Source organism: Falco cherrug, chromosome 4, assembly GCF_023634085.1.
Source record: "Falco cherrug isolate bFalChe1 chromosome 4, bFalChe1.pri, whole genome shotgun sequence".
Lineage (NCBI taxonomy): Eukaryota > Metazoa > Chordata > Aves > Falconiformes > Falconidae > Falco > Falco cherrug.
Genome location: NC_073700.1, coordinates 34,459,626 through 34,472,426, shown reverse-complemented (window position 1 = coordinate 34,472,426; position 12,801 = coordinate 34,459,626). Strand labels below are relative to the sequence as shown.

Sequence of the window (12,801 nt, the reverse complement as noted above, 5' to 3'; positions counted from 1 at the left end):
TACACATGAAACAGCAATCTGTATACCTTTTTCTTCATTCTGTATGTCAGTGTGGACTCTGATATCATCGTGTCTTTGTCGAGACACCACAGCTGAATTTGAGGGTTGTAATCCATAGGAGGCAGAACTGCCCCGATCTCTGGATGAAGAGTATTTTAAATTGTCCTGGTCAGCTGATGCACTGTCAGTTCTATAAAGAGAAAAATATTTTTTTTTTATGTAGGGATATAACAGGAGTGGGATTCACATTCACTTATAAATGCAACATATTTAAATGACAATCCCAAATGTATTTTTCTGTGTCAAAAAAAAGTTGTAAATCTAACCTGCTTCTTAAAAAGAAACCTTAAATTCACGTTGGCATTAGAATTGACTTAATTATTATCGCAACATGCAAAGGAAATGCATTCTAGTGTGCCAGTGCCTTTTCTCAGGATGTTCTCAAGTCTCTTTTCAGGTAGATGCCTACATAAGGAAAAATGACTTCCCAGAAGTGAAAAGTAAAATACAACTAGGTATAGGTATATGCCACAGCTAGGCAATACAGCACCTGCCATTTATGAAAGTCATTACTAATGCACACAAGTATTTACACAATACACTATGGGCTTTATTGAGCAATGTAAAACCACTTATTAGATGGAGGTGTTACTAGTATGTAACTGATAACGAACATAGGAATCACATATTAAGTTTCTGCAAAACAAAAATTGCAAAACAAGAAAACAGGCTTTACCATGGAAAAACCTGGAAATGTAAATTAAGAGCTGTTATCCTTTAGAGTAACTGTTTGCTGATAAGAAGTGAGTTTAAAAAATCTGCGTTAAGCTTAAACCACTCTCATATTAGAAAACTGATTTACAGCCCAGCATAAACTTTTGCAGAAAAAGTTGAAAATTATAAAGCCAATTTCTCACTGGACATACTACGTGATTTCATTTTTTAAAAATACAATAACTTTAATTTACGAAACTTGTGGACATGAGACTTCAGAACTTAAATTCAACCAATGATTTTAAATGCATCCTTACGAGCAATACTGGAGGTTTTACATTAAAACTGGTAAAACAACACCCATCCAAAACACCATAGAATTTTGTTCAGTTCAATTATATCTGGAATCATACTATTCAAATTATTTACAGAGGGCTTTCCCCAAGCAAACTCTAGAAGACCTACTATTTTTATTTTAAGCTTTGGATAGTTCACTTGATTATTTAACAAAAAGCAGGACAGGTTGTTGCTTTTCATTCCTGTAAATTAACTATAATTTGTGTAATGAGAAACATCACATGTTCTTGGAAAAGTCTTTAATTTTTACTTTCCAAGAGAACACTATGATTAAAACTGGTAGACACATTCATAGAAAAGGAGTTGAATACATCTTAAGGCCAAAAGGGAAAAACACAGCTACAATTTTTGAAAAGCAGTTGTTAACTTGAGCTGTCCTGAAGGCTTGCTATTTTCAAACACAGCCCGTCCTCCATACAATTGGAGGAGTAATACCATGAGGGCTGATATTTGCAAAAACCACTGGAATTAAAGACACACACACACACACAGACTTTATTCACTTGAGACAGTTAAAAGACAATATACCACCAATTTGGAACAGGGTTCAAATGAAGAAAATTGTGCGTTTGCCCTGTTCTCACAGTACAAAGTTGACAGTACGTTTGTTTGGCAAATATTATTCCCTTTCGCTCTACTACAAGCAAATTCATCTTCAGATATACAGGAAGACTTTTCCTCATTCAGTGTTCACTGTGGCATCACATCTACTTTTTTGCCGAGCACTTGCTTGGACTATTTCATAAAACAGGCTGTGGTACTCAAGAGGCAAAGCCTTAGTAAGTCTTTCCTCATGACAGTCAACTAAGACTGCAAAAATACAGTTGGACCTTCATCATTCACCTAAATTATGCTGAACAACAACAAAGTTCTGCACTGCACCTCCAAATGGTATGAACTGTAAATGTGCATACACCATGTGCAAATTTTCCAGTCTGCCACAGAGCCCCCAGATTTTCTCCCTGTCCTAAAACCTCAGGAAACTTCCAGCTCACTTTGAGGAACAGCAGAGTTTATTACGGAGGATTCAAATTATTTTAGCCTTCCAATGAAACAGACAAATTTTCAATTGGTAACTGTAAGTACTGGTAGGTTCTCAGTAGTGTACCTCCCCAAAGAGCATTGCTTTTTTTAAGACGATGTGCTGCAGCCTGTATCATCTCCAATTGTCAAGCGTTAAGTCTGAAATTCTTAAGTCTGAAGGCAAGCTGATTAAATGGAACAGTCTAAAAAATTGTATGTGTATCCCAATCAACTGAAGAACTACACGTGTTCTCAGCTAACCTCACTTCCCACAGCACAGCCTTTGAACAATCTGTAAAATTTTCCATTGTGGTAAAATACGTAAGCCTATTGTCTCCCTGGGAAAAACCACAGACTCACTTCATTTTCATTTTGTCTTTGGGAACGGCTTTCTGCAAGCTGATCTGTTCACACTTTATCACCCAAGTAGAAGGTGAGCACAATTTTGTTAAAATATATAACTGTTCTCCAATGTATCAATTTAAGAGACAATAGATCCCACTGAAAACATTGTTCCCACTACAGTAAGTGTGTAGCTTGGATATCTAGCGGTTTCTAAGCTTTCTTTAGGAAGCAGAGAAAACAATGCTTCATAGAAAAGATACTGTTTCCAGAGAACTGGGTTCTGTGGCCCAATGGGCTGCTACAGCCCGCATTGCTTTGAAGGATTTTGAACTGAAATAAGCTTAGAGTAAGACTTACACCAAAAGCAGAGCCCGTCATCTCATGGGCCTGTACATTTCTAGCTGTTCAACACGCACTGTTTCTCAGGCGGGAAGGGAATTTAAGACTTGTACTGTTGCTCCTGCACAGGCACTCTGGGAGTTTGTGGTGTAGGCTCGTCAGGACCCCAGGGATAGGACCCCAGCACCCGTCACCTGTGCTCCCTTACCCAGAACCCAGACGCCTGGGTGACACAGGATGCCGCGGTGCAAACTCACAGTGAAGCACAGCCTGTGTGCACAGGAAGAGACATACAATTTTCAAATCTGTTTCTGAAAAATACCGTTTTTCATGCCAGTAACACGTTTGTGATTTTGAAAGACAACCACTTAGAACTCAAAATGCAGCCACTCTATGAGCAGGTACTTGCCAAAGTCTTACAAATAATTACTTTCTCTACCTGCCTTCAGCCCTTGGAGGTACACTGCAGCCGTTCCACCAGGTGACGGTAAGAACTACTCCCAGCTACCTCAACTCACACCTGCATTTCGGGAGCGCACTTTTCCTGTTCACACAGCAGTATTTCCACTTTACTTACATTGTGCCAAGCAGACAGTAGGTTACGTGACAGACATAATGCTTAACATCATCTTTCAAAAAAAGCCTATGTCACAACAAATTTATCAGTTATACACACTGACATTGCCACAGACCTGAACAAACATTGTATGCTAATAAAATCAGTGTACAACGTTAGCAACATATAAGCAGAAGTACAAAAGCAAATGCAGTGTTAGACAAAGTTGGAATGGGAAACTGCAAGGATGAACTTGATGATGATCACATTATACTGTAGCTTTAAAAGCTTATTTCTCATTTTGAGACACTACTCTTATTTTCACCCAAAAAACTCACTGATGGAAACTAAGCACAGCACTTCAAGAGCTCACATGACAATTTTCACCTGTGCCTGGTTCTGGGTGGAAGACTACCTGATTACCACCAACACCAATTTCCTGCATACACTGTTTTAGCAACATCATTTACACAGAAAAGATTACATTCAGGTTTCTGCAGGGTGATGTTTAACCTGCCTTTACCCATCAGAAAAAGAAAATAGTTTACCCACCTAAATAAGCAGAAATGGCCACTAGTTCTTTCTAAACAAAAAGCGCTACTGATCTCCCTCCCCCCCCCCCCCCCCCCCCCCCCCCCCCCCCCCCGGACGTACAGAAGGAAATAATTCCCAAAAATAAATGTGTATCTCATTCCATCAAAAGTATCAGCATGATTTGACTAGCCAATTTGTATGGCTGAAGAAAGCATGGCTGAGAACAACTGGCTTTTAAAAAAAAAATATCTAGAAAAAGAAAAATAGGTCAATCAAAAATACATCACACTTCTTTAGTTATATGGAAGCCTTAAGAATTTTTGTCCAAAAAACTTGTTACAAACAAGCTGGTGTGTTCTATTCATTATCTGTAGCACACATATCTGCCATATGGATATTATTTTGAGACAAAAAAATAATCATTTAATTATTCCATTTATTTCCAAGTACAGGTTCTACATTTATCCCAAGACAGCTCTACTGTATGAGTTGTATTATCATGCAAGTCAGTCAATTTTACTTGCTTATTTGTTCCATTTGTCAAGTTTATTTGCTATAATGCAGATAAATTCTTCATTACTTAAAATCTTTATCAATAAAATATTTAAAACTTAGAGCCACTGTATCCACTCAAATCAACACCTTCCTGTCAAGTTTCCAACCTTCCTTCCACTGGCATGCAGAGTGATGACAGCCACCTTTGCCATGCTCTTTTATCATCACTTAGTCCATCTTGCCAAGCCCACCCCAAAGCCACCTTCTGTTTCTACTTCTGCGCTGAGAGCGCGTAACAAGGGTGTAAGTTGCCATGTTTTCTACTAGTGAAATAACAGCTGTCTATTTTCCTACTGCAATTCTGTCATATCCACTGCTTGACAACTACCTGCAGTCACAGTACCTTTTCAGATCACCGCTCGATTCTGCATCACTCCCTTCTTAACACGGCAGCTCACCAATTTCCTTCTGTCCTGTGACGGACATTAGGAGGGAACATCAGGGTAACGTATCACACACACACATCCTGTTCTTATTTTTCCATAGGCATCTTCTGATAGCCATTTTTGGATACAGGATATTATGCTAGCTAATTATTGGTCTGATCTAGCATGGCTATACTTGTATGGAAGACTATCTGCTCTCCAAGTTCCTTTTGCTTCCCACTGACACACTTTCACCTTCTTTCATCTCTCCCACACCTCATTCTCCTCTGTCTTCACATTAAAAACAAAGGCTTTCACATTACAAACTTGGGCTCCCCCATTTTACCAAAAAAAACAAAAATCACCACCAAAAAAGCTCTTTGATCTCATACCTTCCCAACCTTATCAGCATATTCAACACACTCAGATGTGAAAGGAGATTGAGAATTACTTGTTGTCAGTTCAGAACTGAACACATTCCTGTTCATCTCCCTCAGCCCACTGAATCTCTTCCCAAGGTTTCCACTGATCTCTTCACAATGGCACCTCACAACTGATACTACATCTAGATCTCTAAGCAGCCATCAATATCACTGACTATTTCTTTCTCTCTCCCTATGCACACTTTATCTCACCTTTTGCCCTCTACTCTCTCGCAACCATCCCTGAAGGGATGGAAATGCCTTACCAACTTCCATCATACACAACTCTACACCCATTCTCTGGTAATTTCAGCAACATCCTCAAACATCTCTATGTTGTCAACTTTCAGGTCTCTCAGTTACAGACCTGTCCAAACCAAGATTTCAGCCTATTTCTAAGAAACACGTTCTGTTTAACTTGTACATGCAAACACAGAAGAAACAGTCTCTGTTTCAGCTTCCTTCTATAGAGCATCCCCTATTATCACCCTGCTTGTCATTCAATGTGTTAATTGAGCATTACGAACAGACAACATCCACAATAACTAGTTCTTGCCTTTTGTAGAAGGCATGTCTCTGCTCTTTACAGCCACATAAAAAGCACTACTCTCATCACTTTCTTAGCCTATTTGCTCTGATGAGCTTCTTTGCTCCCTGCCAATACCTCCCATTCAATCTTTAATCAAATACAGGGCACTTGTCCTCAGTTATAAAGTGCTAGCCAGTACTGTTCTCCTGCTTAAGTTATAGGCTACCTGGAAGGAAAGCCATATTCTATTGTCTTGTCTTATCCTGTCTAGACACACAGAGACCTAGGCAGCGACTTGGTTTGGCAGCACCACGCTAAAAGAAATTAATAATTTGTAACACTGACTTACATTGCATGATGAGAAGGATACACTTCATTTTCAAGAACGAATTTCAGTACTAAACCTAGTAAGACTTCTGGAACTTCTCTCAGATGCAAAAGACTTTCTTTTTCACTCTTCCCTGTACTCCCCTGCTAACCTATATTTATGACAGGAGAGACAGAGAGGTCCTGTTAATTAAAATCTTATCTTCCTTTCCTCCCTTCCACCTAAGAATAAGCAAGCCATGGTGCACCCTGTACTTGCTAGCCTGCTACCCTGCACTCACGCTCCTGCTTCATACCATCATAAGGACATGAAACTTGCTTTGCCACTCAGACCATTTTGTATCAAAGGAAGGTATTGCTTGTTTCAGTATATAATTAACCTTTGGTACTCTACCAAATTAATTCTGCTCATAAACAAGACCTGCACACTGACATGATTTTATTTTTTTTCCCCAGAAGTCATATAAGGGTATATGCAGTGAGATCTGTCAAACAAAAAAGGAAAGAAAAAAAGAAGTAAAGGTCTAGAAAACTGGGAAGATTAGACGGGGGAACAAGATCTTACATAGCCTTTTCAAAAAACCCCTGTTTTCTGTCACAGATATACAACATTTATCTAAAAAGTTTTTGTGTTACTATTCATTTAAGTCTGGTGCACAACCTAATATGCCCATATATATCAGGACAACTCCCTCTGCAATACACAGCTCTATCAATGCTCACACACTGCAGGAAAACCAGTTCATGTGCATCTGACAGATATGACTGTATTCATGCAGGTACAGAAAAAAAAAATTAAAACTACTCTCCCTTAAAGAAGGATGTGGACTCCAACTTTCAGTTTCACAAAGTTTTCATCCCAGATCCCAATGCTGATTAGCATTACTAGAACTTCAGAGGAATTTGGACCTAGTAGTAAGAACCAATCTAGTCATTTTTACACACACAAAAATGGGCATTTGAAAACACTATCCATCTGATAATACACCCATGCATTAGCAGTTCCTTCCCCCCCCTTAGGAACTTGAAACAACTACAATGACTACAGCTTTCATTACTTTGGTGAGTGCACTCCCTCTTCCACGCCCTGCAAGAAAGCATTTACCAGCAACATCACCTAAGCTAAACGAAACTAACAGTCAACAGAAAAGAAAGGGGAAGGAAAGAATACACGGGTATATTTTGTGTTGGGGGCTTTTTCGAAGAGCATAAACGAAACAATCTATGAAAAAGAAACACTCGTTGCAAGTTTTATATAACAGATCTCCTTTCAACCATGCATGTGAATCACTTCTAAAAATTAGTTAACGCCAATACAACAAAGACTGATAGACTCACAGGTTCCATATCACCAAAGCTATCTTTCTCAGATTTTAAAAAACATGAGCATAACATATAGAGAAATACAGGCTCTCCTGTTTGGGACTGTGTGAACATTTTTGATTGCTGGGCTCTCTCACCAGATTAAACACAATAATATTTAAAGGAAAGAATAATTAAAGGAAAGAATAAAGTTAGATTCTTGCAAGTGACAGGATCAGCGAGGAGATGTTACCCATTTCTTAGCAGGGGCTCTAATCACCTGGTGTGATGGAAACAGAACGAGGCCCTATCTGCACTATGAAGCTCCCCTGGTCTGCCACACTTTCTCTAGTGCTTTCAGATTTTTGTTTCTGCTGTGGCTTTTGGGATAATGATTTGAGCAGCCCAGTTTACAGCAGCTGTGCTTGAGAGCTAAGGAAGCAAACTGCAGCACAGGGAACTGACCAGAGTCAGGCACTGAGGTGACAGTCCAACTTCTTAAACCAGCCTTAACAGGAGGCAAAGCATTTCTAGCAGCTACACTCTTACTTTCATGCCTAACACAACTGAACCTATTGCAGGCAATGCTATAGTGGAAGAAGTCAGCTTCCTAGCCCCTGTACGATGTACTTTTTAGGCTAAAAAATAGAACTTGTAACAAAATATATCCAACCACAAAGCATTTATAGAAGCCATCCACTGCAAAGACACATCCAATTCGTTCCAGGTGGGAAGGTCAAAAGTTAGGGTCCAGAATTCCAGACTGCAGTCCAGAAATCTGAAGCAAGGTAGTAGCTAAGGAGCAAGAGAGAAACCAGACTTCTTAATTCACCCAAAACCCCCAGGTGCTATAAGACAATGTCACCAGTAAGGTTTGCAAGTTTTTAAGTAAGGAAAAAATAGCAAGTTATTTGACCATGCAGTTCAATAACAGAAGAAATTAGAACTTAAATAACCATGTCCCACAGACCACTAAGAATTGAATAGCCTCTAGCATTAGGCCTAGAGGCTGTGCTGCTAGCTGTTCAAGCAAAAGGAAAGCTTCCTTCACAATAAATACTGAAGTTACACCTGTGTTTGCCAAGATAGATCTTCAGATCCACCCAATTTTCCTAGTCCAAATTGTATGTGACCTGGACCATTGTCCGTAAGTATGTTCCCAAGCACGTGTGTCACTGTTCTTTGCTGCTAAAAAGTTTAAAAGCAGGATCCCATGTTGTGTTAAACTTTCAAAAACACTAAAAAAGCCCCAAATCTTCCACATTAAAAAAGATATTAAGAAACACCAAATTTATTTACAATTTCTACATGACAATTTTGACTCTTGAAGTAGCACAGCTGTGCATTAGAGCTAACACATTGGCATCAGATACATCAGAAGCAATCAAGACCTGAAATACACTCCCTATACTTGATTAAAGAAATCAACAGACTTTAAATGTCACTTATGATGAAGTACCGGGTGTAAACACACCTTAAAACCCACCACGTTGTATAAGCCCTCACCCCAGCCTACTCAGAGCTCAAGTACTTCCCCCAGATAAACAAAAATAATAAATAATCCTTTACTGTTTCACTAACCCTCAGAGGACTACAAGTGCTCCTGCAGCCTCTGTGCTTCGATCACCTGCCAGCTGACAACCAGGCTGGAAAAATACAGGTTCCGAGTCCGTGTCGCTCCCCCCCCCCCCCGGTCCCCTCCGCCCGCTGCAGGCCCCCAGCGCTTCAGCTCTCCGGTGAAGCGTCCCCCGCCCGCTGACACGCACCGGGCACCGGCAGGTACGTTACAGGCCGCCGGGGGGGCCGCCGAGGGGTGCGGGGGCAGGCCGCCGCGCTCCCGCCCGCCCGCTCGGAGCTCGCAGCGGCGTCCCACCGAGCCCCGGGCGCTGACAGACCCGTCCCCATCCCGCCTCCGGCGGACGCGGATCCGGAAACGCCCTGCGCGCCCCGGCCCGGCTCCCGCCGGAGCACGGCCGCGGCCGGCCCCCTCCCCGCCGCCTAGGCCCGGCGGCCGGCCCGCCGCCACCCGCCCCGCACTAGGCCCGGCGGCCAGGAAGTGGCTCCGCCGCCGCTCCGAGCCGCCGCGGCCCGCGCCGCCCCGCTCCCCCAGGCCCGGCGGCGGGGCCGGGCCGAGCCGCCCGCCGCCGTGCCCCGCTGCCCCGGCACCCGCGCGGCCGCGCCCCCCGCCCCAGCCCTGCCCACCTGGGTTGCCAGTCATTCCAGCCCCGCGGGTGGTAGTGCTGCCTGCTGCCGGTGCCGCTCAGCCGAGACCCCGGGGCTCTGCGGCTCATTACCTTGCCCGAGACGGCATGGCCGGCCGGGCAGCGGCGCGGGGCAGGGGCGGAGGAAGAGAAGGAAGCGGGGCGGAGAGGCGCGGGCGGCGGCTCCTCACTTGCGCTCCGCGGGCGGCTGCTGTCTCACACCGGAGGGAGGGGACGCGGCCGCCGCGGCTGCTCCGGCTGCTGCCCGGCCGCGCGGCATGCCGGGATCGCGGACATGGGCCGCCCGCCCCCTCCGCGGGGCACGCCGGGAGGGCGGGGGCGGGGCGCTCCGCCTGCGGCAGCCCCGGGCCGGGCTTCCCCGCCTGCGGGAGGGGGGTCCCCGGCCGCCAGACCCGCGGGGCCGCGGGCTGCTCTCGTGGCGGCCGTGGGAGAGCGGCCCGGCCCGGGGCGTGAGGGGCGCGGGGGCTGCCGCCTGAGCCCCCGCGCTGTCAGGATCGGTGACAGCCGACAGGCTCCCGACCCTTCCGCCTTGAGGGGGACCCGGGGCCCCTGCGCCTGAGGGCAGCCAGGGGATCCCAGCCTGACCAGCAAGAGGGTCCGGGGTGCCCCGCGCCCTGCGGGGATCCTGGCACCGCTGCGCCCTGAGGGGACCGAGGTCCCCGGGACGTGAGGGCAGCGGGGGCTCCCAGTCCCGCAGCTATGAGGGCAGCCAGGGCACCCCAGCCCCCGGGTGCAGAGGGGACCGAGGTCCCCAGGGCACAAGGGGAGCCTGAGGGGAGCCGTGGCTCCCAGGCCCTGAGCCGCGCTGGGGGACCCCGCGCTGCTCCCATCTCCCCTCTTTAGGAGGATGCGGACATCGTCCCCCCTTCCCTCTGCCCGGGTCTGTGCTGGCACTCCTTGCTGGAGTGTCCGCGGCGAGCTGTGTCCCTCTGGATAGATCGGATCCTCATCTCCACATTTTCTCCCTGTAGGATGCGTCGCCCATATATGACTGCCTGGGACAAGTCTGATGTTTGGCGCTGGTCAGCAAAGAGCTGAGTTATCCCATGCTAAACTAACTAAACCCCTGAGGTCTCTCCTTCTTCTGCACAGCTGCTAAAATGCATTTCAAAAGCAGACTAGCAAATAGTGTATTTCTAAGCCCAGATGACTTTCCTGTGTAAAGCAGTTGCAACATTTGCTAGAAGAGCATTTGGTGCTCATTGTGGGGAAAGCCCGTCTGTAAACAGGAAGGCAGGCAAATCTGGAGGAAGAGAAAAAGAGTCTCCTCAATTTGGTGGATACTCCGAGTACATTTCCCCAAAAAGATGTGAAGACTGTGTGACGCGTATTCTTATTTCTCCTGCAAGACCTGGAAACTGACATTAGCTGATCTGATAAACCAGATTCCTGACTGCGGAATATTTCCTTAGTTATGAAAAATTTTAATAGTGTAGTCAGCAAAGAGACCTGGGTAGACCAAACTTTTTTTAATTACAATATCCTAGATTTGAGACCACTGAAAGACCTGAGGAGACTTTTAAAACTCCCCTGTGCCTAATACGCCACAGTTCTGTTGGTGATTTAGCCAAGACAGATGGCATACTGCCGCCTCCCTTGGATTCTGCTGGGCAGCTATCATCCTGCTGATACAGTCTTGTTGGCTTACAGTCCATAAGCAGTGCATGCAAGACATGGACAGATTTCAAAGTGCGTTTCGGGATAAAAAAAAATAAAAATTGTATCATAAGTCTTTATTGCGACACAATGCCATTTTGATGCAATATGGCCCAGTGCCCATCAGACTGTGCTTCAACTGACATATGCTTGCGTATCTTAAGTGAATCAGTTTTGGAAAAACTATCAATTCTATAAGCCATGATAGATCTTTTTTCCCTTCTTTATAATTGAGATGGACATCCAGAATTACAGAACATGTGGCAAAATTAGATTTTTACAAGTATAGCAACAATACTTGCTACAAATTTGCTCAGCCTTTCCAACAAAGTCTAGCAGATCCTCTGCCCCAGTGATGCAGCAGGTGATGATTTTATTTCATAACTGAGTAGCAGCCCAATGGTAACAATATGAATCACTTGAGGGACAAGGTAACTTTAGGAATGTTTATAACCACCTTTGAAATTAATTTGGCAAGGGGAGGCAAGAAAGCAAACTGGCATACTATGACCAACAACTGCCAGCATATAACAAGAGTTTAAGAACCACTGATTTAGCTGATTGGTACAGTAAATTTTGTATCAGAAATTCTGCATTCTAGTGATGAATTTGCTGCAGTCTGTGTGGTCTAATGCAGATCCCTCTTCCGAGTGCAGTTGTTTCCATTTGTAAATGTGATGTTTAGCATTCTAAACTGTGCTGTTGTGCCTTAAAACTGTAAAATGTTATATAGTTGCCAAACAAAAAGGCATACTTGATCTGTTTTTACAAGGATGATTATATTGTGAAATTTGAATGATATTACAGAAAATGGTTTAAATGGTCATCAAGCTTTGTGAGATAGAGCAATAATTATTTGTATAGCACTTTCTCAGTTGCAGATTTCTATCAATCACTTTGCAAAGATGGATAAGGCCATTCCAGCACCACTCTAGGAATGAAGCAGCCCAGGGAAGCTGAGGCCAGCATTTTCCAAACTGCCTACTAATTTTCTGTCCTCAAGTTTGAGACTTCAGTTTTGGATACTTAGTGGCTGGCACTGACATTGGTTGAAGCTGTAGGTCATAAATTCTTGAGTCTTGTTAAAAAATAAATAAATAAGTTGTCTAAATCTGGACTTTCTTAAGATAGAAACATATAGACTTAAAAGACCTGCTTTAAATCTCAGGATGAGTTGATGACACTTGCAGAGATACGTCTCCTGTCTCACTCCTGGGCGTACACTCAATCCACTCCATCAAACTGTCCACATCCATCCTAATCAGAACTCTGGAGTGACAGACACAGTGAGCCACACTTTTCCTGCTTTATAATTCATGGTAATGATTTCTCTATTTAATATATAAAAGAAAACTGTATGAATCTGAGTGTTATTTTTAGTTGGAATAAAGTGCAGATTGTACATATTTAATGTGCTGAAATAGGGCGGTAAGCACCATATTGCATCTTTTACCCCTTACTAGTTTATTTTCTTACTAAGCAGTATGTCTAGAAAAACCAGCATGAGCTGAGGATTGCAAGTCACTTTTGGCCCCTGGCTCCCTCTGATCCATAA

At 44.0% G+C, this 12,801-nt stretch overlaps 1 protein-coding gene across 2 annotated transcripts in view; it reads right to left on the bottom strand.

Annotated features, from left to right (window-relative positions):
• SMG1 (SMG1 nonsense mediated mRNA decay associated PI3K related kinase) overlaps nt 1-9,848 on the bottom strand; it is a 67,415-nt gene extending 57,567 nt beyond the window's left edge. The window contains exons 1-2 of one of the 2 annotated variants that reach the window (XM_055707474.1): nt 9,571-9,848; nt 27-190 (exon numbers count right to left, since the gene is read on the bottom strand). In XM_055707474.1, coding sequence (XP_055563449.1) covers nt 27-190; nt 9,571-9,659 — 253 coding nt within the window. In that variant the 5' untranslated portion in view covers nt 9,660-9,848. The remainder of the gene's footprint in view (nt 1-26; nt 191-9,570) is intronic. The other variant, XM_055707475.1, reaches the window with a different exon arrangement.
• Nucleotides 9,849-12,801: the final 2,953 nt, after the last annotated feature.